Source organism: Danio rerio, chromosome 3 (assembly GCF_052040795.2).
Source record: "Danio rerio strain M-AB ecotype USA chromosome 3, GRCz13ab, whole genome shotgun sequence".
Lineage (NCBI taxonomy): Eukaryota > Metazoa > Chordata > Actinopteri > Cypriniformes > Danionidae > Danio > Danio rerio.
Genome location: NC_141023.1, coordinates 59,968,902 through 59,996,329, shown reverse-complemented (window position 1 = coordinate 59,996,329; position 27,428 = coordinate 59,968,902). Strand labels below are relative to the sequence as shown.

The 27,428-nt window shown below is 38.2% G+C and overlaps 1 protein-coding gene, 1 long non-coding RNA gene and 1 other non-coding gene across 10 annotated transcripts in view; 1 reads left to right on the top strand and 2 right to left on the bottom strand.

Annotated features, from left to right (window-relative positions):
- Positions 1-24,834, top strand: part of tex2 (testis expressed 2) — a 55,333-nt gene extending 30,499 nt beyond the window's left edge. For 4 of the 8 annotated variants that reach the window (XM_087243447.1, XM_087243444.1, XM_087243448.1 and 1 more), the window contains 11 exons: positions 281-1,847; positions 4,967-5,167; positions 7,833-8,151; positions 8,404-8,612; positions 11,203-11,346; positions 11,421-11,520; positions 15,256-15,376; positions 16,070-16,180; positions 17,705-17,914; positions 18,796-18,916; positions 20,805-24,834. In XM_087243447.1, coding sequence (XP_087099573.1) covers positions 306-1,847; positions 4,967-5,167; positions 7,833-8,151; positions 8,404-8,612; positions 11,203-11,346; positions 11,421-11,520; positions 15,256-15,376; positions 16,070-16,180; positions 17,705-17,914; positions 18,796-18,916; positions 20,805-20,939 — 3,213 coding nt within the window. In that variant the 5' untranslated portion in view covers positions 281-305 and the 3' untranslated portion in view covers positions 20,940-24,834. 8 annotated transcript variants of the gene reach the window in all.
- A 53-nt stretch (positions 24,835-24,887) lies between these two features.
- Positions 24,888-25,022, bottom strand: LOC137490810 (small nucleolar RNA SNORA50). The gene has a single exon (XR_015481567.1). It is a non-coding gene; the product is annotated as a small nucleolar RNA SNORA50 (small nucleolar RNA).
- A 31-nt stretch (positions 25,023-25,053) lies between these two features.
- si:dkey-188h10.3 lies at positions 25,054-26,371 on the bottom strand. Its single transcript, NR_134972.2, has 2 exons — positions 26,135-26,371; positions 25,054-25,577 (listed from the first exon to the last, which is right to left on the bottom strand). It is a non-coding gene; the product is annotated as a si:dkey-188h10.3 (long non-coding RNA).
- Positions 26,372-27,428: the final 1,057 nt, after the last annotated feature.

The window sequence follows — 27,428 nt, the reverse complement described above, 5'->3', positions numbered from 1 at the left end:
ACGGTCATGAGCTGCATATGAACTCTTTAAGCAACCAACAGAATAACTTTTCTGTCCATTAAATAATGTCATTTTGCAAATGAATAACTGCATTAAGCCAGGTGACTTGCCAAAGCCAATGCACCAAACACCATCAGCGATTATAAGTGTAAAAATCCTCTGCCACAGTCTTTGAAAATTATGAAATGTTTTGTTCTCAATGAACTTGTAAGAATTCAATTCATGTTTATTTTGTATGAGTGTGTATCACTTGTAACCATTCTCTGTTCTTTTCCCACAGGCTGTGAGCTGTTTTGAATGGTGCCATGACCAGTAAGGGTGGTAGCCATGAAGACACGCTAAGCCCTCCGTCTTCCTCCTCTTCTCGGTCCTCAGCAGCCCGTAAGGTGCAGGTGCAGAGGTCGCTCTCCCGAGATACCATTACCATACATTTTTCTGCCAAGGGCAATGAGGAAGAGGAGGAGGAAGAGGAGCTCTACAGGCTAGCTGTTTCCCCTTCTGGCCTTGAAACTGAAGATCAGAGCATAGTCACAGCTCAGGAAGCCAGCGAGGAGCTTCTTTCTGAAGGACTGGGAGCAGACATGGTTACAGGAATGTCATGCCAAACTCAAAGTTCTGCCTTAGCTATCCAGCACCCCTCTGTTAGCCTGGGCTGCACGGCTACTTCTAATCTTGCTAGTTTCTCATGGCCCTCTGAGCAAAGGTCAACTCCCCCATTACCTTCCACCCATTCAGCTTCCTCCAGCTCATCACCAGCTAAGGCCCTACCTTCTAAGCCCTTTCTCAGCCTAGTCAAGTCACTTTCCTCTGAGGTAGAGTCTAGAGAGGCTCCCACTGTTGCTCCCCAGTCGGTAAGGCACCGCCATTTGATGAAGACTCTAGTTAAATCTTTGTCTACAGACACTGCTCGACCTGAGCAGGAGCCTTCGTCAACTCCTCGACCCCCAGATTCGAGGCTCAATCTGCATCTTTTTAAACCTTTCACCCAAACACGTGTTCCTGGTGGCAGTGGAGACTCCAAAACTGCTCCCTCATCCCCCCTCACTTCCCCCGATAGCCGTTCTTTCTTTAAAGTCCAGGAAGTGGAAGCACGCATTGAAGACACAAAGCGCCGTCTCTCAGAGGTCATGTGTGAACCCCTTCAGCTGCTCAGCAAAATCATTGGCGAGGAACCCGGTGGTGTGAGCGCAAACTCTTCCTCATCTACGGCTGCAGGAGTGTCTTACCGGTCCAGAAACCTTTCCTCCAGCGCCTCTGAACTCTCTAACCTGTCTGCCCTCAATGGCCACTCAGAAAGCAACAATAACTACTGCATCAAGGAGGAGGAAGATCTGGAGAATGAAAGCCCTGTCGAGAGTGCAACTGTTGAGTTGCCTCTCCATAGGTCACCCTCGCTAGGATTGGACCGGTGTTTTATGTCAACGCTCGCTCGCCAGGAAGATGAAGACTTCTGTGAGCTTTACACCGAAGACTTTGAGTTCTGCACTGATATGGAGTTAGATGGAGAAGAGACTCATATATCCCTAGTACAAAGAGGGAGTACAGCAGGATGCAGTGAGGAACCGACTGAAGGAGGGGAGGAGGAGGAAGAGGAAGATGAGCCTCCGGGAGTACCTCACAATGGACTGATTCTTCTTATATCTATAGTTTATGGATACTTTGTGTTGCCACTGCCTTCCTATGTGTGTTGGGTGTTGATGGGGGTGGCGGCGGGTTTCATGCTGGCAATTTTGGTGGTGTGGTTGTCGGCAAGACAGAAAACATCTTGGGGCCGTCATGGCAGCTTGAGTAGAAGACACCAATGGAACAGGGTTCCTTTGGATATCAAAGAACCAGCCATCTACAAGGTGAGTTCCACCCTGCTGCCTAAAGGTGATACTGGTACAGTGGTCTAGTCTGCAATTTGAAGAGTTGAAATTTCAATCAGTTTAATGCAAATGTTTTGTCCATTTGCATTTGACACATTCCTAGGGCGTACTCACACTATGTATAGTTGCCTTGAACCAGGCCGAAGCATGCTTGTCCCCCCTCCTGTCTCCTCCGACAGCACTCACTCACATTGCATTCGTGCCTGAGCACGCTTACATCATTATTAATGCGCTGTTCAGTAAGAAGCGCTCTCGCTCAGCACAGTGTAGATTTCTTTAGTTATGTCATTTTTTTAATAGATCAGCCACTTTTGACGCTCAAATACATTTATAAAGTCCTCGTGCTGCAGGAATTAGGAGGTTTGCCAAAGGTGCAGCTGACGCGCAGTGTGAGGTTTGCGTCTTTAAGGTCTTACTCACACTAGGTACAGTTGCCTCGAACCGGGCCAAAGCACGCTTGTCCCCCTTCCCGTATCCCCCGACGGCCCGCGCTCACACCACAAACGGGCTTCGGCACGCTTACGTCATCGCTGCTGCGCTGTTCAGTAAGAAGCGCTCTCTCACTCAGCAGCACATTTGAGATTTCTCTAGTTATATCGTTTCAGTCGTTTGATATGCCGTCAAATATTTCGCCAAACAGTCCTTAGAGATGCAGGGACACGCAGTCAGATATTTCGCCGAACAGATCCGCCATTTTTGGCGCTCATAAACAATCATAAAGCCCTCGTGCTGCAGGAATGAGGAGGTTTGCTGAAGGCGCGCAGCTGTCGTGCAGTGAGGGGTTTGCGTCTTTAATAAACTACAGCAATTTGCGTTCACTGAACAGTAAGAATTATTAATAAATCTATATGAAACAGTGCCTTAAAAGTCACGTCTCGCTTTCAGTTTCGGGCTTTTGCACTCACACACAAGCGTACCGTGCCAAAGCCCAAGTGAACCAGGCTCAGGCACACCTCTTCCAACCGGGCCAGGGCCGGCCAAGTGAAGCGTGCTTGAGCCCGATTCAGCGCACTCACACTTCTCAAACGATCCGGGAAACGGGCCTGGGCACTGTACGGATGGCATAGTGTGAGTAGGCCCTAATAATCTTCAATAGTTTGCGTTCATTAAACAATGAAAATGATTAATAAATACATATGAAACGGGCAATAAAAAGTCACGTCTCGTTTTTAGTTTCGGGCTCAGGCGCGCTTTGCACTCACACTACAAGCATTGAGCCTAAGTGAACTGCGCTCTGGCACACCAAGGTTTCCACTACATTCATTCTTCCATGGTGGGCGCCACACGAAAATTTATCCCGCCACTTCTACATTACAGCTTCTTATTCAAAACATTTAGTCATTTTTTTTTAAATAGCGTGTTGTAATCGCACCAAAATGTATTAAAAGGGAAGTGAATTATAACTTATAGATAACCAGATGATCATTAATTCTTGGCTAGAAATTGCAACAGCCATTGGAAAGGAGGAAAGTTTTTGTTAAAACTTTTGGAAAAACCTGAAGGATAGGTTTGTTAAAGCCAAAAGAGGAGACCTAGCGACAGAATTACAGAAATATGTTTTTCCACCATTCATAGGTTTTATACCAATGTTTATGTTACAATTTTGAATTTAAACCAACTTAATAGTTACAAAACTAAATTTAATGAACAAATTATTTATTTGATAACTGGAAAGGATTATTTGAACCCATCGGTTTACAATATACTGATGCCCTGATTTTCTAGGCTTTATTGGTGATATTGGTCAGGAATGTTGGACTATTATTGTATTTTTATCAAAAGTATAGAACAGAAACTAGCCAGACAGTAATGTGTGAATTGTGGAGTGGGCTAAATCTAAAAAATAACATCTGTATTTTTTAGTGAGTGTACTTTTTTTTATTTTATTCTTGCCATAATAAAAATATTTTTGTAGAACAATCAAATGTTCTCTTGTTATTAATATTTTAATAAGCTTTAATTGGTAAAACTGTCCAAGATATGAACAGAAGCAAGTGATGCTTCAAAGTTTGATTACAAAAAATCTTGAATGATTATAAAAATCCTTACAATCATTCAAATAATTTATAGAAATAATAAAAATGATTTGTTTTAAAATCTTGAATGAAATTAATGATATGACGTAGTTCCGGAAACGTCCTACTTCTCTGTTTATCCAACTGATTTTATGGTCAGTTCCTTTTGACCGCCCCCTGTCGTTTTAAAGAATATCACAATGGCGAACACGGCAAGTATAAAAGCCTCGTCCGTTTCGTGAGGTGCGCACACAGTCAGCGGAGGTGCGCGATGCGGCGCCAGCCGAAAGTATAAATCCAGCTTTATATGAGCATTGTTTCTTTTGGGTTGGAAAGTTAATTCACTGAATTTCTACAAAGTATGTTGTAGACTATAAGCTTGCATACTTTTTAGTCACATGCTTAACGCTTGTTTATTTTCCTCAAACTATAAAAAATGTGTACAGATTGATTTTTGACATTTGATATTTGATACTGACTTTTAGTTGTTTTGTAAAATGAAAACAGATGTTTCAATATAATGTTACCATTTACTGTCTATGTGAATTTATGCTTTGAATTTTTACTGCAAATGTCACATCCATAACGCTGGAATTGTTCATATTTCTCCATTTAGATATTATAAGTTAAGTATTAAATGCTCAACTAGTTTCACTAAATATTCAGTTGGTCTTTGCAAGCATTATTAAATGAAAGCTTTTGGTTTTTCTGTTCTATTTTCTATACAGTCATGCCCAGAACAGATCCGGATTTATAAATGAAATAATCACGCTATTTATAAAGGATTGCGAAACATTGCTGTTTTCCAACAGTGCTTTTATGTTTATTCCTACCTTGCACAGCTTGATTAACAAGAAATGTTTCATTTCTGAAAAGGTGAAAGCTGCAGGTTGCTATGTTCGCTTGTTTTACCTTTTGGGTTGTCACCATTTCAACAGTTCTTGATACTACACAGATTGAGTCAAAGCAGTTTTACACAAAAATAGGCAGAAATGTTCAACACAACAACCAGGAACTGTATCAAAAAAAGTACATTAGTTGTAAAAAAGTTTATTATAAATGTCTGTGCTTGTATACACACAGGGTTGGATGAATGAGATCTGCAGTTATGACCCTGAGACATATCACGCCACACTCACTCACTCTGTGTATGTGCGTCTGGAGGGCTCTGTCCTGCGACTGTCCAAACCTAACCGCAATATCCCCCGTCGGGCAACCTTCAGTGAACTCAAACCTGATGTCACCTATGTTAGCCAAAAAATTTATGATCTCACTAACAGTAAGGTGAGTGTGACATACAACCTGTTTTGTTTTTCATCTGTAACACTATTTAAAGCTACTCTTAATTACCATTAATGTTATTAACTGAACACAGAGACCAGGTATACTGTTTTTGTTACTATTTTTTCAATACAAGTCAAAAAAAAATAAAAAAAGGACTTGAAATTAAAGTGTTAAAGGGATATTTCTGCCAAAAATTAAAATTCTGTTTTCATTTAATCATCCTCTACTTGTCCCAAACCTGTTTGATTTTTTTTCTGTAGTTGTACACTAAAGCAGGTCTACTGAAGAATGCTGGAGGACAAAACGCCATTGATTTGCACAGTTTTTTTGTTGTTGTTCTTACTATTGATGTCAATAGCTGCTTTTTTCAAGATGTTTTAAACTTGTCTTATCTTTGTCTTAACTTTAATGTTGTCTTTATTGTTTTTTGGGTAAACACTCTCTCTTTATATTGTTTTTGCATAATTTGTTGTATATTCAAATGCCTTCATGTATCTACATCCTTCTGCAACATTTAATTTAATCATTCATTGGAATTATGGAGGACCAGAAGTGACACTTAAAAATAAAATAAATCAATTTAATAATTCAAACATAAAAATATAAATATATTAATAAGTATATAAATAAAATTACCTTTAAATGTGTAAATACATGGACAATTTTAAGTATTTAATTCTTGTTTTAAAACAAGCATTAAAAAATAAACCAATAAATCATTTTATATTTTTGCAAATGCTTTTCTCCCCTTGTATTTGACAACTGCTTTTTCTTTTTTTCCCCCAAATGCCTTTCGTTATCTTTTTGTCAATCGAGTTCAAAAATGCCATTGGTCAGTACATGCCTGGAAGCAAACAATCAATTTTCACCTTAAACCTAGTAAATGTAACACACAATGGCATTTTTTAACTCGATTGACAAACGGATAACGAGAAGCAATCTGCTAAACAACAAAGAGAGGAAAAGCCTTTGCTGAACGCTTTTTTAAAAGCCATTTAAAATGTGCTTTCAATTAGTTTAATTAATATATTATTAATATAACAATATTGTTGTTTGATTAGTCAGCCCATTAAAACAGGAATAAAAAAAAACAGATTTAAATTTTGATTTATTAATATATTTAAAAAAAAATTCTAAATGTATTGTTTGATTAAAACACAATTATATACATTTGGATTGTTTCATTAAGGGAAGTTTATTCATAAACAAATTTCGAGAGGATCACGTGCTTATGATTGTTCACAGCTGTTCCAACTTTAGCTAATGACTGATTATCCTATCAGACGATCCTTAACTCACTATACCAGACTTTTCTCATCTCAATATCTTCTTCTTGAAGAAACCCCCCACCCAACTCTAATTTCCCTCCTTTCAAACGGGCGGCACGGTGGCCAACGATTAGCGCTGTTGCCTCACAGGAAGAATGCCCCTGAAAGGCGTCATTTCTGTGCGGAGTTTTGCTCGTTCTCCCCATGATCGTGTGGGTTTTCCACGGGTCCTCCGGTTTCCTCCCACAGTTCAAAAGCAAGCACCCTAAACAATTAATCCAAAATATTTTAGCCAAACTCTGAGTACACCTTCTCAGCATCCATATCTTGACACTTAGCTACAATAAGCAGGAGGGGGAGTCATCGAGATCTACCTGAGCTCAAACTCCCCTCTCGCCAACGGGAGGGATCCCAGTGCTCGAGGATCTTATAAGCTCAGGGCTCTCTCCCGGGACAGCACGCCAAACTAGCTTTATCATCAATCGTCTGCTAAGTGTGAACTCTTAAAATACCATTTAAAATGAGATTTATTTGTTTCAGGGTTCATACACATATTTACTACTAAAATTCCATGAATTCTCCAAGATTTTTTCAGAACTTTCAAGTACATTTTCATGATGTAATGTTTCATGTAAAGTCTACCTGATAAATAATGAGAAAAACAATGACGTTTAAATGTATCACAGCATGTCATAGAACACGCAACAATCTGTTTTGTTTAAATGAGTTTTTATATCTTTTGAAAATTTATTTTGATAATGCTAACACAGCAATAACAATGTGAGAGCAAGTTTTTGGCCAAGAACTGAAAATAAAGACAACTAACCTATTTTCAAGTTAGGGCTGCACAGTATATCATTTCAGCATCGATATCGTAAATATTTCAAAATTTAAAACATCCAGCCACATGAATTTTTTTGTAACTTTGATAAAGATTAAATAATATAGATTATTTATAGATTTACTCCTTTACAAAATGCCCCCAATCAATCCAAATAAACCTGTTAAATCATCTGGTAAAATTGTGTTAACATCGCAATGTACGTCACAGAAATATAAAATATCGTAAAGTCAGATTTTTTTCAATATAGTGCAGCCCTAATTCAACTATACAGATATCTGTCAAAGTAATTTCCATGACTTTTCCAAAACTGTGGGTTTTTCTGTTTTTCCAAAACTTTTTCAGGCCTGGAAAATTCCATATCAAAATTCCTTGACTTTTCCAGGTTTTCCATGACCGTATGAACTCTGTTGTTAACCTTTTTTATGCTTCTATGAGTAAATTTGATTCGTCACTCCTGGTCCTCCTTATTGAATAACATTGTTTCGCCAAACTTTTAAAATCTAAAATTCATTTTAGTATTTTTTTAAACAAATTAAGAATTCTTGCATTACAGGTCTACCTGGTACCTAACAACCTGGCCAGGAAAAGGGTGTGGAATAAGAAGTATCCCATCTGCATTGAGCTGGCCAAGCAGGATGATTTCCTTGCCAAAGCCCAGGGAGAAAAAACAGAGGTGATGGAGGAGAAGACCCTTACAGCCGGAGACAAGGCTGAGATAGTAAGCACTAGTGAGGAACCTAAGAGACTGCACACAGAACCTGTGCTGTACCTCTTTGGGAGGACAGGACGAGATAAAGAAGAATGGTTCAGAAGGATGCTGTTTGCATCTAAACTGAAATCCGAAGCCAAGAAGCCCTCAGGCCTGCCTACAAGTAAGACTAAAACTCATCTTTACAAATATTCCTTTCTTCAAATCATTTAATAGATCTTAAATAAGACCAATTTAAAAGATTGTTCTGAAATCCAGAGTTTGTTTTGGTTGGCATTTTAATTAATCAGAGCTTCAACTCTGATCAGGGTATTTTTGTTCTATAGCAATGAAGTCCATGATTTACAGATGAAGCATTTCTGTTCGTGTTTTGAAAGAATAATTAGCGTCATCACCATGATCTCTCTCTTGTCAGGCTGTCTGTCTCACAGTCGCAGCAGCAGCCGTGGCAGTCTGGATGAAGTGCTCCAGTCTCATCCCAAACAAAAAGACCTCGGTGCCAGTGTCAAACAGAAAGTTCTGGAATACAACGTCTATATGGCCAAATATGTCAGCCAATCAGTTGGAAGCCCTACCACGAGCCCTGTTCAGAGTGCTGGAAGCAGTCCTGGAACCACTAAAAAGGTGCTACTCCAAAACATCTGCCACCGAACCTTTCACTTATTTCTGAAAGCCTTCATCCTTTTTTTAACACCAAACCTCAACTGATCTGACTCGATTGACCCTTCGCTAAGCCCCGCTGTCCTTAGTTACTGTTGCTATGCCTGTCAAGCTTTTGCCTGGCATGTATGTTACAATGTGTATGTGCCGGTGTCAGACATTGCCAGAGATATAATTAGTCATTTTTGGCGAACAGGTGAGATATCTGAGAAAGCCAGGCAGAAAAGGACTGCAGTATGCATTACAGGGGTATATTCACCACATAATACGCAACCGATTGGAAAATAATTGAACCAAAATTGAAGCTAAAGCCTAGCCTGATAGATTTGTGCCAACTATTAGCATCACTGACCCATAACAATGTGCAGGACCTATAACTGTCAGTATGTTTGTGTGCTTTTTATACCGTTTCTTTCCTAATTTGCAGTTAAGTGGAAAAATAAATACATTAAAATGCAAATCAAAGCATAAATAGCAGAGGTGAACAAATATATTTTCCTTACCAGCAAATAATAATCCGACACCAAATATAAAAGCAGACATTAACCCGCTATAACATCATCACCAATGACTAAATCTCCAAAAGGCTGACGAATTGTGAAGTTTATTTATAAACAAATTTCGAGAGGATCATGTGCTTATGATTGTTCACAGCTGTTTCAACTTTAGCTAATGACTGATTATCCTATCAGACGATCCGTAACGCACTATAAATAACCAGACTTTTCTTATCTCAATATCTTCATCTTGAAGAAACCCCCTCACCCAACCCTACTTTGCCTCCTTTTAAATGGGTGTCACGGTGGCCAGCGATTGGCGCTGTTGCCTCACAGCAAGAATGCCCCTGGATTAATTCCTTTCCAAACCAGGCGGCATTTCTGTGTGGAGTTTTGCTTGTTCTCCCCGTGGTCGCGTGGGTTTTTCCCCAGGTCCTCCGGTTTCCTCCCAAAGCTCAAAACAAGCACCCTAAACAATTAATCCAAAATATTTTAGCCAAAATCTGAGTACACCTTCTCAGCATCCATATCTGACACTTAGCTACAATAAGCAGGAGGGGGAGTCATCGAGATCTACCTGAGCTCAAACTCCCCCTCTCGCCTTGCAACGGGAGGGTGCCCAGGGCTCGAGGATCTTATAAGCTCAGGGCTCTCTCCCGGGGCAGCACGCCAAACTAGCTTTATTATCAATCATCAGCTAAGTGTGAACTCTTGAAACATTGGTGAATTGTAGCTCTGACATGGACATGAGGGATATAAATTACTGAAAAACAGCTGAGGGTGAAGTATATTGATCACAAGTGCTCAGTTTGTGATCACATCTCTGTTTTGTTCTGTTGATATGTCATTTCAAATATTCGTAGCTTGAAACAGTTGGAAATATGACTGGATTGTGCTGCTCCTCAGCCCCTCACACAGCCCCTCACACAGCTTGCTCCACGCTGGCATTTCTCCCTTTGGGTTTTAAGTTTTGGAAAGGAAAAAAATTCCACCACCCCGTCCAAACGTTTTGAATACCGTGTATTAGATTTTCAGAATCCATATCCACAACGCTTTTGCTTGTTTCCCCCACTTGAAAGATTGACAGACCTCCTGCACGTAGCTACAGTTGCTGAGCCACGATTGGTGTGTGGCAGTTTTAGGGTGTGGCTTAGTGATCTGTCAAATTGTCAATTGTCCCTTTCACACATACAAACTTTTCTAGTAAATTGACATGAAGAGTTTGTGAGAATAGACCCTCAGGTAATGGAAAAATGAGTAGAGTTGCCAGAATGAGTAAATTGCCAGAATTCAGTGGGGTTTTTTTACCAGTAAATTTGTTCCAGTAAAAATACTGCAATTTACTGTTATTACTGTGTGAAAGGCAGACATGACTGAACTCGTAAATTTAGACTTTGGCATTGTTGAGTGAGGGTGCAGTAGTGTAACCTGTATCATAAAACACATTCCCTAAGTTTAAATGTTAGAAGGTCCCGTGAAAGTTTTTTTCAGATGTTAGAAGGGCCTAATTTGTGTCGGATGACTCCGCCATCAAACACTCACCTCATCATTTATTCATGTCACCCCATGTCAGTTTCTTATCACATCATAACCAAGATGCTTCTCATTTGCTTTTCCTTTGATGCACTCACTGGCAGAGCTGTCATAAAACAAAACACTATTGGCTGTTTTTTTTAATGGGAGGAACTGCTTTGTCCCACCCTCTCATTGTGTTTTGGTTGAGATTTACGTCAAACATCGAGTAAAAATGCATATTATAAAGCACTTCTTGGGACCTTTAAGGTTTACCATTGTATGGGCCATGTTCAGTTAGTTGACTAAGTCATTACATATGGTTTCAGTTGTGATCTTTTTGTTTGCCCATGTAAATGGGAAAACGTGCTTAATCAGGGTTACATCCATTGCCCTTTTATGGCACAATTTGAGGAAATATTTGAGGATGTTGTAAAAACTGTATCAATATCTACTGTGAATTGCTCCCACGTTACCACTAAACAATGAAATTAGCCGTGGTTTTCTGTAGTCTAAATTAATATTTTCTGTTTTGTTTGTCAAAGTTTCCAGAAAGTTGTGAACAGAGCGCTGAAACAGAGGCGTGGATCAATGCTCTTTTGGGTCGCATGTTCTGGGATTTTCTTAGGGAGAAATACTGGGCAGATGTGGTATCCAAAAAGATCCAGAAAAAGCTGAGTAAGATTAGGGTGAGTACTGATGCAGACCAGACTCGAAGTTTTTATTTTAAAATCGGAACTTATTTTTGTCTTAATTATTTCAGCTGCCATACTTCATGAATGAGCTGACTCTGACTGAGTTAGACATGGGAATATCCATTCCCAAGATCCTCAGCTCTTCTAAACCTTCTGTAGATCACAAAGGTAAGGCCTGACCAGTACTACAGTGTGTGTGTGTGTGGGTGGGTGCGTGCGTGCGTGTGTGGGAATACTCAGTATGCTGTACTGTCCACACACCCTCAGAAAAAGACCTGTGGGTTTGAGTCACTGACAACATGCATAGTAGTGTATATAAATCTGTATTTAAAAAAAGAAAGAGGATTTTTTAAAGAGAAGCTTCCATGTGGATTTTCACCTAAATGAAAGCTCTTTTGTTTGGTTTTTGAAAGATTACAGTTGTTTCATGTAAAGTAATAATACAATTAAGTTTACCAATTAACAGTTAACTAGTATATTATGGTGATATTTCTGTTTATTTGCTTCATTTTTATCATTTTATGAAATAAATATATGTTTAAATTGATGCTTGTGCACTCCCCGGCCACTTTATTAGGTACACCTAACGCAAATTTCTAATCCGCCAATCACATGGCAGCAACTCGATGCATTTAGACATGTAGACATGATCAAGACGATCTGCTGGACTTTAAACTGAGTATCAGAATGGGGAAGAAAGGGGAGTTAAGTGACTTTGAACGGGGCATGGTTGTTGGTGCCAGACAGGCTGGTCTGAGTATTTCAGATACTGCAGATCTACTGGGATATTCACACACAACCATCTCTAGGGTTTACAGAGAATGGTCTGAAAAGAGAAAATATCCTGTGAGCAGCAGTTCTGTGGGTGCAAATGTCTTGTTGATGCCAGAAGGTAGAGGAGAATGGCCAGACTGGTTTGAGCTGATAGAAAAGCAACAGTAACAGTTACAACCGAGGTATGCAGAAGAGAATCTCTGAATGCACAAAATGTCCAACCTTGAGGCGGATGGGCTACAGCAGCAAAAAAACACAAAGGGTGCCTCTTCTGTCAGCTAAGAACAGGAAACTGAGGATACAATTCACACAGGCTCACCAAAATTGATGAATAGAATATATGAAAAACGTTGCCTGCTCTGAGGAGTCTCGATTTCTGCTGCAACAATCCGATGGTAGGGTCAGAATTCTGTTGTCAACAATATGAAAGCATGGATCCATGCTGCTTTGTATCAATAGTATAGGCTGGTGGTGTAATGGTGTAGGGCAGGGGTGTCAAACTCAATTCCTGGAGGGCCGAAGCCCTGCACAGTTTAGTTCCAACCCTGCTCCAACACACTTACCTGTAGGTTTCAAACAAGCCTGAAGGACTCAATTAGTTTGATCAGGTGTGTTTAATTAGGGTTGGAACTAAACTGTGCAGAGCTGCGGCCCTTTTGGAACTGAGTTTGGCACCTGTGGTGTAGGGGATATTTTCTTAGCACACTTTGGGCCCATTAGTACCAATTCGGCATCATGTTAATGCCAGAGCTTACCTGAGTGTTGTTGCCAACCACGTCATTCCCTTTATGACCACAGTGTACCCATCTTCTGATGGCTTTTACATCTTAACAGATTGTTTCCAAAAAATATATAGAAGTCACATTTTTGGATGACCTTGTTCATGTCTTAATTAAAATAAGAGTCTGGTCATAAACAATCTTTTTTGTGGTCTCAATGACACAGTCAAGTCATATCTATGCTCTAATGCTCTGTACTGATTGCGCAGCACCCCTACAGTCACTGCTTCAGTGAGTGTGTGTTATCTGGTAAATAGCCAGACTCCTGCCAGCTTGTTAAACTTCTCATTCGTCATCTAGGAAGCAGACCGCTGAGCTTGGAGGATCAGTGTGTTTCTGAACCAATCAGGGTGTAGCAAACTCAAGCACTGACCTTTCACTCGCTCAGGAGGAAGTGCGCATCATGACAGGATGGCTTTTGAAATTGCCAGGGGTTTGCTAGCAACTCCTGCATCCATTTAATCAGTGTAAACCCATGCTGGGTGTAGATCTTTTAATTTTTTTAAATCTGTGAAATGTGAACGAAAGCTACATTTGTTTTAAGGCGCCAAACTGTATAAATGAGATGCAAGTTTTTGACCTATTTTAACTTAACTACTGAAGAACAATGCACCACCAATATGTAACTCCCTTCCATGTTTTGCTAGATTGTAAAACTTTAAAGGTTTTTAGGCAAGAATATTTTACTGACAGTAGATTTATGGATGTTTTTCAAATCATCTCCCCAGGATGATTTTTAAGTTATTCGTTGTGAGTGAAAAAAAAATAAGTTAAATATCATATTTTACATTCTATATATATATATATATATATATATATATTTTTTTTTTTTTTTTACCCAGAGATGGGTTGCGGCTGGAAGGGCATCCGCTGCGTAAAAACTTGCTGGATAAGTTGGCAGTTCATTCCGCTGTGTCCACCCCGGATTAATAAAGGGACTAAGCTAACAAGAAAATCAATGAATATATATATATTATTATTATTTTTTTATTATTATTATTTATTTATTTATTTTTTTTAATTTATTTATATATTAGATCTCTGAACTTCCCATTAAGTAGCCAGTAGGTTTCTGCTGTGGCAATAAATAAACAAGCACACAAACCTGTATTCAGGGCACAACGTTTGCAATTTAGTGTATAAAGGCATAAATTAAAGTAGTTTGTTTTTGGCCATAATTTGAAGAAAAAAAATCAGTGTCAGCGATGGATAACTTTTTGTTCCTGGGGTTCGTTCTTCGTACATGGATCACTCAATTAGCTGGATTTGGATATTGATGATTTGATCAAGATCATTTTGTTCTTTAAAACTCATGCGAGAGTTGTTGTCATAACAGATCTGGTAGCTCAAACCTGCTCGGGAGCAGACCTATTTCATATAAACAGGATTAGATTGGGTCTTTTCAAGCAAAGGTAATACTGAAAGTATGTACAAAATGCTGATATTTTCGTACAGTAGTAGTTGTATACGCTTGGGGAAAATAGTAAAATAGTTTAAAAAATTTATATGTGTATTTCATAGAAGTTTAAAATACATAAAACATGAGCTGATGCTCTGAATTAGGTGTGTTTGTTAAGGAGAAATGGGTTGTTTCTCAATTCCAAGAATGCAGAGAACGGACTCGTGTTTTTCTATAAACCATTCTTGCCAAGTTTCCTCAAAAGAATAAACTCGGGAGACTTTGAGAACACAGAACGCATCCTTTGAGAAATGAGATGCTGCGATCTTCCAGATGATCATGTGACCTTCACATGCTATTAACAGGAAATTATTTCAGCATTACATCCTCAATACATCGATCTCTTTTCAATATATGTATAACATTCACAAAAGCCTTTCAAATGTACTTTGCACAATTCAAATAAAACTGATTTTAATAGGAATTTCAGCAAATAAACACCCTATTATGTTTATGCTTTTGTTATTCTTTTTATGTCAATGTTTAGTTTTACCGTCTCATTTAGGGAAACTTCTGAGATAACTAAGTTATGTCTGAACTTTAATAATAAATATGCTGCGCTTCTCGCCTGCTTCATACAGTGGCAATGACTTGTAAAGCGAGTACTGCACTCGAGTCTGCATGGATGCATCAGAGTTCAGTCACGCGTCCTCTGTTCTTGCGGTCTAGTTTTAGAACTGAACTTTGGTGTTTGATGATGATGTTACAATAAGAACACAAGATCGCTTAAGAACGTATATTAAAAAATAGCCATAAAAAACTGTGAAGTGCTTGTTATACTCTAGGAAGGTGATTTGAGTTGTTTCATTCGAAGTGTAAAATGGAGCTGACACCATTTTTTAGTACTCTTTTTAATGACCAAATCCATTTTTTTTTTCTTTCCATTTATAGGCCTTTGGTTTGACTTGGAGATATCCTACAATGGTTCCTTTCTCATGACTCTTGAAACCAAAATGAACCTGACCAGATTGGGAAAGGAGGGAGAAGGCCTTGGGGAACAGGGGAAAGAAGGGTAAGAGTATGGATGACAATTCATTCAAAATTGTCATTGTATGTTCTCAGATATTCCTCATGATGTGAATCAAATATCTAAGCTTTTGCTTTTTTTGTGAAATGCTGTTATTGTTGTCTTTTTTTATTTATTTATTTATTTTTTGATGGGTTATTTTTCTTTTGAATTTATCATTTACTCTTTTTGCTGTTTCCTCTGGACTCATAACTATATGGATGTGAACTTTTATTGGTAAGTTGAATCAGGGCTTTTCTGAAATCTCTCATTATACGCTGAATGTTTTTTTCTGCTTCTCAAAATTTCACTTCATATGTTAAAGTGTAGCAGATAAACACTTCACCGCTGAAACATCACCACATCCCCTATGGTCTGCATGTGCTTTCATAAGTTCTGTTCCAAGCCCTTGATTAAATGCTACATTGCATTCTGTGATAGTGATGAGTGGTACATAATGGTTTGTTTCCGAAACATGTAAAAGATGACATAGTATAATAGCTCACTGGGGTTTGAAACAGAGCTTGTAGCTTTGTTGTGAAAAAAACAACTCTTTGTGCAATAGCTATGTAAAGGACCATTTCAGCTGTAGTGCAGGTGTGTAGCAGGAGCTTTGCACATTTCCTTGCTTTTGGAAAACATGTTATAATCATTTTAAAAAGCCAATTAAGCTTTTATTTGTTTTTGTGCATGCACTAGATCCAGACCCCGCACTTACTTCCTGGCCGACAGTGATGAAGAGTCATCAAGTGCAGGATCTTCTGATGAAGAAGATACTGTTGAAGTGCCTGAAATCCCAGGGGTGGAGGGGTGAGATTTTCCTTCTGGTTACTATCTGGAAAGTATTCATAGTGCTTCAAGTTTTCCACTTTTATATGTTACAGCCTTATTCCAAAATAGATCAAATTAATTTAATTCAATCAAATTCTACACACAATACCCCATAATGACAATGTGAAAAAATGTTGGAAATTTATTCAAAATAAAAAACCTGAAAAATCACGTGTTCCAAATATTCACAGGCTTTGCAGAGAAGCTCTAAAAATTAAGCTCAGGTACATTCAGGTACAACCACCAGGACTCTTCCTAGAGCTGGCCAACCATCTAAGCTGAGTGATCAGGGGAGAAGGGCATTAGTCAGGGAAGTGATCATTAACCCGATGATCACTCTGTCTGAGCTCCAGCATTTTTCTGTGGAGAGAGGAGAACCTTACAGAAGGACAACATCTGTGCAGCAATTCACCAATCAGGTCTGTGTGGTAAAGTGGCCAGACGGAAGACACTCCCCACCTGGAACTTGCCAAAAGGCATCCAAAGGACTCACAGACCATAAGAAACTAAATTCACTGCTCTGATGAGACTAAAATTGAACTCTTTGGAGTGAGTGCCAGGCGTTACGTTCTGAGAAAACCAGGCACCACTCATCACCAGGCTAATACCATCCCTACAGTGAAGCATGGTGATGGCAGCATCATGCTGTGGGGATGTTTTTCAGCAGCAGGAACTAGAAGACTAGTCAGGAGGATAGAGGGAAAGATGAATGCAGCAAGAGACTTCCTGAATGAAAACCTGCTTCAGAGTGCTCTGGACCTCAGACTGGGGCGACGGTTCATCTTCCAGCAGGACAATGACTTAAAAGCACACCAACAAAATATCTATGAAGTGGCTTCATAACAACTCGGTGATTGTCCTTGAGTGGCCCAACCAGAGCCCAGACCTAAATCCTGTTGAACATCCCTGGAGAGATCCGAAAATGGCTGTACAGCGTTGCTTCCCATCCAACCCAATATAGCTTGAGAGGTACTGCAACGAGGAATGGGCAAAATTTCCCAAAGACAGGTGTGCCAAGCTTGTGGCATCATATTCAAAATTTAAAGTTTTTTTATTTTTAATTAATTTGCAACAATTTTAAAAAACCTTTTTTCACATTGTCATTATGGGGTATTGTGTGTAGAATTTTGAGGAAATAAATTAATTGAATCATTTCGGAATAAAGCTGTGACACAAAAAAATGCGGACAAAGTGAAGCGATATAAATACTTTCTGGATGCAGTGTAATTCATAATGTACTTCATAACCATTTGACACAACAATGCTAAGTACTGAGACAGAGTTGAAATAAGTATTTACAGTTCACTTCTTAAGTTGTTTTTATGTACTTCTGTATGAATGTGTTTATTTTGTGTACTACTTTTTGAACACCTTCAGCATTTTTGTTAAGAGATTTGTTTGTCTGTTATATAATAGGAAAGTTTGATTTTAGATGCTACCAGAATCGGTTTATGAATCAAAGATGTATAAACCTTTGTAGAACACTGCATACTTTCTTCACAGTTTTGTTGGGGGACACAAACCAAGCAAAATCATGCGCTTTGTGGACAAGATTGCCAAATCCAAGTATTTCCAGAAAGCCACAGAGACTGAGTTCATTAAAAAGAAAATCGAAGAAGTGTCCAATACTCCGCTGCTCCTGACGGTGGAGGTCCAGGAGTGCCAAGGAACACTTGCCGTTAACATTCCCCCACCTCCAACAGACAGAATATGGTAAAGCCTATTATTTAACTTCTAGTTCAAATTGCTGCTGCATGGAATTGTCGTCTGATCTTTAGCCATCCTCAACTTTGCTATTATGCCATCTGCTGGTCATATTTCTATGTTTTTTTGGGCTACTCGAGCCTGAAGAGATTCAATTTTAAAATGTGTGGCAAAGATAAAAATCACAGATCTTTACTAGATGACTTTTGTAATATTTTAAGAAAGTGAGAAATATAAGATTATTTTAAAGAAATCAGGGTTTCTACAGATTTCATCAAGACAAATTTAAGACCTTTTCAAGACCATTAATGAATAATGAATAAAAGATTTAGACTTACACAAGGCTAAACACTAAGGTTTTTTTTCTAATGGCCCAGTTAAAATATAAAAAGATAAAAACAAATGCTATAGTAAGGAATATAATTAAATCATATGTATAAAAATATAGAGTTAATAACTAAGAGTTTATGCATTTTATTGAGATGGAATGTTAGTGATTGAATGGGTTTTGGTTCGATTGGGTAGCTTTACATGGACATAGGAAAATTAAGACCTGTTTAAAATGATTTAAGACCTACAACACAACATTTCTGTGAACTTAAGACTTTTTAAGGCCTAAAATTTGGATTGTGAAATTTAAGAATATTTAAGACCCTGCGGATATCCTGGAAAAAGCTTTTTTTTTTATTAGGGACAATAATATTTGTGTATTGTGGCATTTAATAAAACAAATTGTATATTACTTAAATTTAACAAACAAATACTTGGATGCATTGTCCAAACCTGTTCCTAGACCATGGGTTTTCAAAAAAATAAATAATAATCCATCTAGAATATGTCTTCATAGTGCTTTGCGAACATGTGCTTAGACAGATATTGGTTTGTTGCAGGTATGGTTTCAGAAGGCCTCCTCGTCTGGAACTGAAAGCTCGGCCAAAACTGGGAGAAAGGGAGGTTACTTTTGCCCATGTGACAGACTGGATAGAAAAAAAACTAGATCAGGAATTTCAGGTAAACATATGTGGATATTCATGTACATTAGCATGTGATCATTTAGCAGATGCTTTTATGAAAGGGAATAAAAATGAAAAAAAACAAAAACATTTCATATGACACTTTATTGTCAGTTTAATGCAATAGAAGTATACAGTAGTCAACATCTGAAGTTGATCAAATGGGTTTTTCAAAATTGTTTATAAGACAAGAACAGGTGTCGTTTTGGTTTCCAGACCAGCAGGGGGCGCCCAACCTTTCGTCTGTGTGGGTCCTAATGCCCCAGTATAGTGACAGGGACTTTATACTGCTCAGTGAGCGCCATCTTTCAGATGAGACATTAAACCGAGGTCCTGACTCTGTGGTCGTTAAAAATTCCAGTATGTACTTCGAAAAAGAGCATCCTGGACAAATTTGCCCACTGGCCTCTGTCTATTTAGAGCCTTCTAATAATCCCCATGTCATAATTGGCTTCATCACTCTGTCTTCTCTCCACCAATCTGGTGTGCGGTCTGGCGCAATATGGCTGCCATCGCATATTCCAGGTGGATGCTGCATACTGGTGGTGGATGAGGATATTCCCCCAATGTGTAAAGCACTTTGAGTGTCCAGAAGAGCGCTATATAAATGTAAGGATTGTTATTGGTTTCAGAACAACTTTGATAAATGCTTTTGGTCCACTTCATGTTGACTAGTGTTATTAGGCTTGGAGCTATGATAACTTATTTGGACCCAGATATGCTGTGTGCATTTCCGTTACACTGTAAAGGTGCAGTAGGTGATTTTCCACAATGCTAACAACTTGATTAAAAATCTCAGAATCACAGTCCCTCCCCTGCCGTCTAGAGCCACGCCTCCTTAAACACGAGCACATCAAAAGAACCCTCTCTTATGTGTTAAAAGCGACTAGTGCTTATCTGGCGGCGTGCAAGCCAAACTGACATGCTATTTCAGAGCGAATATTTAGAGTTGCATGGTAAACAATATATGGAGAGACTAGGCGAAATAGCGCTATTTACTTGTGTTTTGTTGTTAAACTAATTAAAATCTACATAATCAATGCTGTAAAAGGTCCCTTATGAAACTGAAAAAAGCCTTATCAATCTTTCATCGGAAGATTTTAGTGGCTGAACAACACTTCTGTGAAGATATAACCTGTTTGTAACAACAACATCCAACGTTACATCAGCTTTGCGTGAAGCTTAACCAGTTTTAAAACAGAACATTACCTGTTTAAGAGAAATCCTTTAGAAATGGTGTCATCCTTTCTCCAGCATGCAAAGGTAACTCCAATATTGATTCAGGTTTTTAAAAAGTTTTGATTCAGCAGGTTTTTACCGATCGTGCACGTGCTTTCTCTCCCTCTCTCGTGAACGCGCGTCAATCGGCGGAGCTGCGTACAAAAGCCTGCGCAGTTGTTCAAATCTGCATTTGCTGACAGACAGATTGGGCTACTTATCGGAATTAAGAGAGATGTCGGTCCGACTCTATTTTATTGGATGAACATTTTTTTTGTTTTATGCTTTACCCAAAATATAAAAATACATTTAGATAATTTACTTAAATCATTACTATTAGACTGTGAAGAGACTTTCAACCAGCACAACAAAAATGCTTCTGAAGACAATCACCCACTGCACCTTTAAAATGCACAACCATTAAATGCTATAGCATTAAAAAAACAACAAATTAGTTTATGGCATTTGTTTGCTAAGGCTTTAGGTTCATAGTTGCCAACTAATACGAGTAACTGGTTTTGTTTTAGAAAGTACATGTAAAATTTGCAGTCAAATACTTTGACAATTTCTTAGACCAGATCTAATACAGTAGTAAATTGTTTAAGCACCAAACATTGCTGACCTTTTCATTTAAATTTCTTTACCCTCAATTCTTTCCATTTATGCAGAAAATATTTGTGATGCCAAACATGGATGATGTCTGGCTGCCTATCATGCACTCTGCCATGGACACACGTTCCAATGCCAGTGCCTTGAGGGACGAAGAAACCTTGGATCCTAAAGAATCTCTCGAGGACATGTGAAGATATGTTTCTTTATAAATGACAAAACAAAAAAGAATACCATGAGGGCAAGACTTAACCAGAGTTGAAAATTACAGGTGCCACCTTGCCCATTGAACAGAGCTGTGAAAAATCTGAACACATTCATAACTAAAAGAAAGGACGATATTGCTTGCTTGCTTGCTTTTGATTTGGTCGGGACCACATGAAGGCACACGCTGTAGGCCCTCAAACAGGTTTTGGTGATGTACTAAAATGCTTAGATAAAGAATGTCGAACAACTAGTGAAAAGACGGTGTAGAGCCTAGAAAGGCCCATGAGTTGAAGTGTACGCGCTACCTCTGTTTGATACATGCTGACTTACCAAAAGTCCAGGGATTGAATGGCAGTACCTAAACAACTTCCTGCAGTATCCTGATGCCTGGCCACACGCGATTTATTATTCGAGGGCTCTCACTGGACTTTTGGTGAGACAGAGTGCCTGCAAACCACCTCAGAGTTCATTATTTGAAATTGTGCATCCCTGGGGTGCACAGAGCATCAATAATGGATGCATCCAGACATTTTAACTGAAACAACAAGCCAGAAGGGGACATTTGCATCCATTTATGATTTTTATCATGATTGTCATGTGCGTCTACCAACAAATAATGTCTTAGACACAACAGACCTACCAGTACCACAATTATCCTCTTCCATTCACTGCTGCCTGAGCCCTCTGTGTGGCATCTGATTATGCAATTAGATCAATTTCACTGTGCTTGAGGGGGGACACCAGCCGAAAACCCCCTCATCCCCAAGCGATCCCTTCTCAAGCCTGTTCAAGAGCTTTCTATGCGTGATATCAGAAGCCCCTCTGCAGTGGGCATAGATCAGTGGTTCTCAAATGGTGGGTCACAGGTCTGTTCTCACTGGCTAAATTACTAACGTGAATAGTTAAGATGACGAAACATGGATTTTTAAATAAAAGGGGATAATGCATGTCACAGGATTAAAACCATTGTGTTGGCTGTTTGTTGGGAAATTCTTACTGGCTATTAAAGAGTATTGTATGGTAACTCAATGGGTAAAATAAGATTGGTGGTAAACATTACATAAGGAGGCTTTCACATTTTTAGACATTTAACAGTCATATGTGAATGCATGTATATTAAGAGTGCAAACTAATATCCTGACTAGGGCCAAACTGAATCTGTGGACTGTTTCGCTTTTTCTGCGCATAATTAAAAAAAAAAAGTGCATCTATGTGGAATAATTTTGAGAGTATATGAGCAGGAAACAAAAAAAAACATAATTGTAAGGATTACAATGAGGATCCAATTGACCCTACGCTAAGCCCCGCCCTCCTAGTTACTGTTGTTACGCCTAGTTACGCTTTGTTACACCTAGTTGTTACGTCTAGTTTTCCTGCCTGCCATGTCTATTACAATATGTGCCAGTGTCAGACATTTCCAGTGATATAATTGGTCATTTTTGGCAAACAGGTGAGATATCTGAGAAAGCGAGACAAAAAAGGACTGCAGTATGCATTACGAGGGTATATTTACAACTTAATATGCAACCGATTAGAAATTAATCAAAATTGAAGCTAGCTTAGCCTAGCCGCCTCATACACTGACCATTCAACAGCTTAGTTCATGCACTGCAGTATAGGTGACATTTAAAATAATCTAATTTTAACTAATTAACCTTGATTTCTTTTCTTTTTTTTTTTTGCCAAAAAGGGTTTAAATGGAGCAGTGCTCATGATATCGAGCGAAAACAGAAAGACAGCTGGGAAACATAACCTGCTTTGTATTTTTGTAGGAAACACAGTTTAGATCTTTTTACAGTAAGAGGTGTGTGAGTTATTGCCGTCTATCATTAAATGTGTCAGGAATATCGAAAATACAACCAACTTAACCCTGCTCTTTTAGCGCCCCTCACAGAGCTTGATCCACGCTGGCATTTCTCCCCTTGGGTTTTCGGTTTTGGATAGGAAAAAAAATTCCACCATCCTGTCCAAACTTTTAGGATACGTTTGCACAATCCATATTCATAAGCTTTGGCTTGTTTTCCTCGCTCGAAAGCTTGACAGACCTCCTGCACATAACTACGGTTGCTAAGCTATGATTGGTGTGTGGCGGTTTTCGGGTGTGGCTTAGTGAAGGGTCAATTAGAACCACTTGTTTGGTATAAAAAGCTACAAATGGTATCTCACATAATACATCTGAATAAAACACACGGAAAGACATATAATATTACTTTACAAATTGTATTGTATATAAGACATTTAAACATTTGCATATTATTGCATTACTGAAATTTATATAAAATATAGCAACTTGCACACATTTACATATAATAAAATAAATGATGGGCCTACCTATGGCTGGGGGGGGGGGACTGGACTGGAAACGCAAGTTCGTGCGTCAAGTTTCGCAGTTCACTGCATTGCAAAGTTCAAGCTTGGTGAACTCTGACCTGCGAAGTCGCATAATTTGACTGCGACCCCGTTTACACTAATACGTTTTAGTTTTAAATTGCATAAGTTTTGCTGTGGTTACGTCATCCGTTCACACTACGCCGGAGTTTTCGAGTCCCAAAAACGGAGCGTTTTGGAAAGGCTGAAGAGGCATTGCTGCAGACATTCGTCTATCTGATCCACTCTGGACAGAAATTTTAAATATGGACCAATCGCTGGCTTATTTAAATGTCTAATCATCTTCTTCATTCCTGCCCCCTTTCGCAGCACCGTACGACAGAATTTTGCTAGCTTAAACTTTAGTGTGATTAAAGTGTGACATAAAGAAATACACACATGGAAAAAAATAAAGTTATATATAAACACAAGGACTTCTTGTGGGAAAAGTCAGCATTTAGTGTGACCTTCCAGGGCACTAAACAAAATGTGAACTGTTTTGCAGACACTATTGTGAAATATAACAGATTTTCTCCAATTTCATCTTTTGATTAAGGCTTATTTTATTTATTTTCCTTATTTGTCTAATAGACTTCATCTCAATTATGTTGAAGTAAAAAAATAGAGAGGTAATTATACATGATCAATATACTACTGCTTAAACGACAAATCAAGACTTTTGCACAGAACTCTATGGTGTTACTCCCTTAAAACAAAAAAGCTTGCGCTGACCCATTGTTGACGGTTACAGTCAAGAACTATAATTGTAGATGTTCCTGCTTAACCTGTCTTTAAAATTATTTTGCACAGTCATTTTAAAATATTCCAGGATTTGTAAAATCTGGGTATTGAAGCAAGACCATTGAGAACCACTGGGCTAGACCTCGCATCATATTTTCAGATCAGTGCTCAAAATAAGTGCTATTCTATTTTCAATACAGATGAGCTCATATGTTGTGCGCAAGTGGAGAAGATTGTTGAATGTACAAAGCATTTTCGTCTATCTTTGGCTTATACAAGTGATGATATCTGTGTTGTTCATTGCCAGGTTGCTTTGTTTCTTCATTGTTTTTCTGTTTGCAAGATCATGTGGTGTATTAAATCATGTAGTTTTTGTTGAATAATCATTGGCAAGTAACCTTTGCCATCAATTCTATGAATGAGTTTTGACATTCAACCATTATCATATGTTTAGGAGGTATTGACAATTCTGAAGTGTTTTATAGCCAACATACATGACAAGGTCTGTATCTTAGCTGGTACTAAGGTGTCAGCAAACATAAATTGCTTTTTCCACCAGAGTTTTGGACTCTACTCCAAATATGATGTACTTTGATTTTAACGTGATTATTTTGTATCATTGTTTACGCTAAAATGTTGCCATTCGCTGTTTGTTTTTAGTGTGGCTTTACCAATTGTTATTTCTTTTGCACAATATTTCATGTTAATATTGTGTTTGGCCATACAGACAACATGATTGTGTGTAGAAACTGATCAACGGCTTTTGCAAAATAACTCCAGTTGTGGTGTTTGTTTTTTCTCAATTGTACTAACAATTTGAAAACGTCATTTGTAGGTTGCTTTTAAAAGAGCAACTTGGGAAGAAAAGCCAAGGGGCTCCAGTTATAACAACCCTTTACTGTTGCACTGTTGCTTGGCCCGTTGAGCCATGGATGGGCTACACAGGTTCAAAGACAGTGCTTTATAGAGTGTAATAATTACCATTCACAAATATAGTGCTCAATTTTCTTTATTACATACAGCAAGACAAACAGAATTGTTCAGATACAATAACAAACAAAGTAAAAAAAAAAAAATGCAATTAAATTAACCACTAAGCATTAAAGTTAACAGCACAGTGTAAAAACTACAAACCTCAACCTGTTCCAATGAATGTCATAACAGCAAGTTAACTCTGAGATCAAAAGACACTTAAGGAATAGTAGATAAAAATTTACTAAACATCAATTGGTTTCAATTTCTTCTCTTGAACACAAGATGAATTTTGAAGAAAGCTGAAATTATGTAATAATTGACTTCCATAGCTTTTATTTTATTTGCTATAGAAGTTAATAGTTAAGCTTCCAGCTTTCTTCAAAATACATATTTTTATTTCTAACAGAAGAAACTCAATATTTGAAAAGTTAATTTACAATTTTCATGTTTGGGTGAACTACCCTGTTAGATTGATTGGTCTGTTTCCAAGTTGGTTAACACCAAATAGAATCTCGATGTAGTCCACTGCAACTGCAAACAACCTGAAAAGAGAGGTAGAACATCACTTAAGTGTTATAAAATTCTACATGAAATAATTTACTTAGAAAAACACTAATATCTCAGTTAATTAAGGTAAAGTTGGTTTTATATTCACACTCAGACTCTCTCCTCAATAATATAATCCCTGAAAATGATTATTATCTATGACAACTTGTGACACGCTCCCCTATATTGTTTACTTTGAATATTTGGTGACATCACATGCAAGAACAACTTGAAAACAACTTTGGCACTACTTATTTGACTGTGAACAACGTACTTTCATAGTCATAATAGGAGTTGATTATTCAAAATTTGCCCAAAAAGAAATAATACTTTTCAGGAATTATATTATTAAGGAGAAAGTCTGAAAGTGTGAATATACAACCAACTTTACCTCAATCCTCAGTGAATGAGATCAGTCACGCTGCGAACACGTGCTCATGAGCGCAATATATTAGCACACCACGTGCATAAATTGAGTAAAAAGGATGAACGGTTCCGATATTAATACAGCCTTGCAAAAATTAGAAACCTGCTTTTGAGAATTCAAACATACCTAAATTTGTCGGCACACAATGTCGATCCCAGTGGACTTCATTCTTTTAAGTACTCAAACTACCAAAGGAGATGAGAGACAAAAAATGCATTACAATATAAACAACTGCTCTTCCCGGGAAGTACACTGCACCCGACCTTTAAGATAAACAAATAAAAGAAACAGTTTCGCAGGAAATCGGCGAGATCCTTCCAATACAGAGACTCCGCGATCCACAGCTCAATGAAGCAAGCTTTGTGGTGTGAGGGAGGACGAGCAGCCAGCAGCGACTTTTTGTTCTCCTTCTTCTTCTGTGGTTTATCGGCGGTGGGCTAACCCACGTTTGGGTGCATTACGGCCACCAACTGTGCCGGAGTGGAGTGACAATGACAGAAAAAAAACAACTATAATTTCGCCTTTTATAATTTGTATCAAGAGCGTAGAATTGGCATGGACCACCTAGATCCACCAATTAATGTCCCTACCAATAATTTAATCGACTTCGAAATAAAATAATGCCATTTCAACCCTTAGTAACCTACACATGCACTCAAGTTCGCAACGAGTTCAGTGTAATACTTTTAACCAGGGCAATGCAATTTATTCAGTATATTTCAGTAAATCAAAATTCAGTTTCGATTGTGACTTCCATGATTATGATCAACAATAATCAAGATAAAACAGTCAAGGGCGCCCCAAAGGGTTGGCCCGATGTGGCCACGGCCACCCCTGTAACTCCGGTTGATCCATTAAGATTTTGTTGCTGATTATTAATTTAAATGTACTTACGTAAATTCCACAATATTTCAATAATCAAACAAATAAATAGCAGCCACTAAATGTTGATTTAATATTTAGCTTAAGTGTATCAATAGAAGAAGCTGCATTTAATAATATTTTGGCTCAAGGAATACGGATAAACGACATTATAGGGTCTATAGTGAGTGTTTGTGTATACAGTTATTATTGTGTTACTGTTGTATTTGTTTGTTTTATTAATTCATTTATTATTTTTCATTCATTAAATAACCGAAAAGTATATTTATGAAAAGTGTTTTAAAACTAAATGTTGATTTTTATTTGACATGTGTACTTACTTGTATTTCAAGGAATAAATTGCAAATATTCAAAAGTAATTAAATAATAAATTAAACCCCATTATTTTATTTACCAGAAACAAAAACAGAACATTACACTGAATTCATTATTTTTTGTGAGCCACCCCAAGATTCGGGGTGGCCTCTTCTGGCCACCCCTAAGAAAATCTTCTGGGGGCGCCACTGGCCCCTACAGAATTTGACCAATAGACATCTTC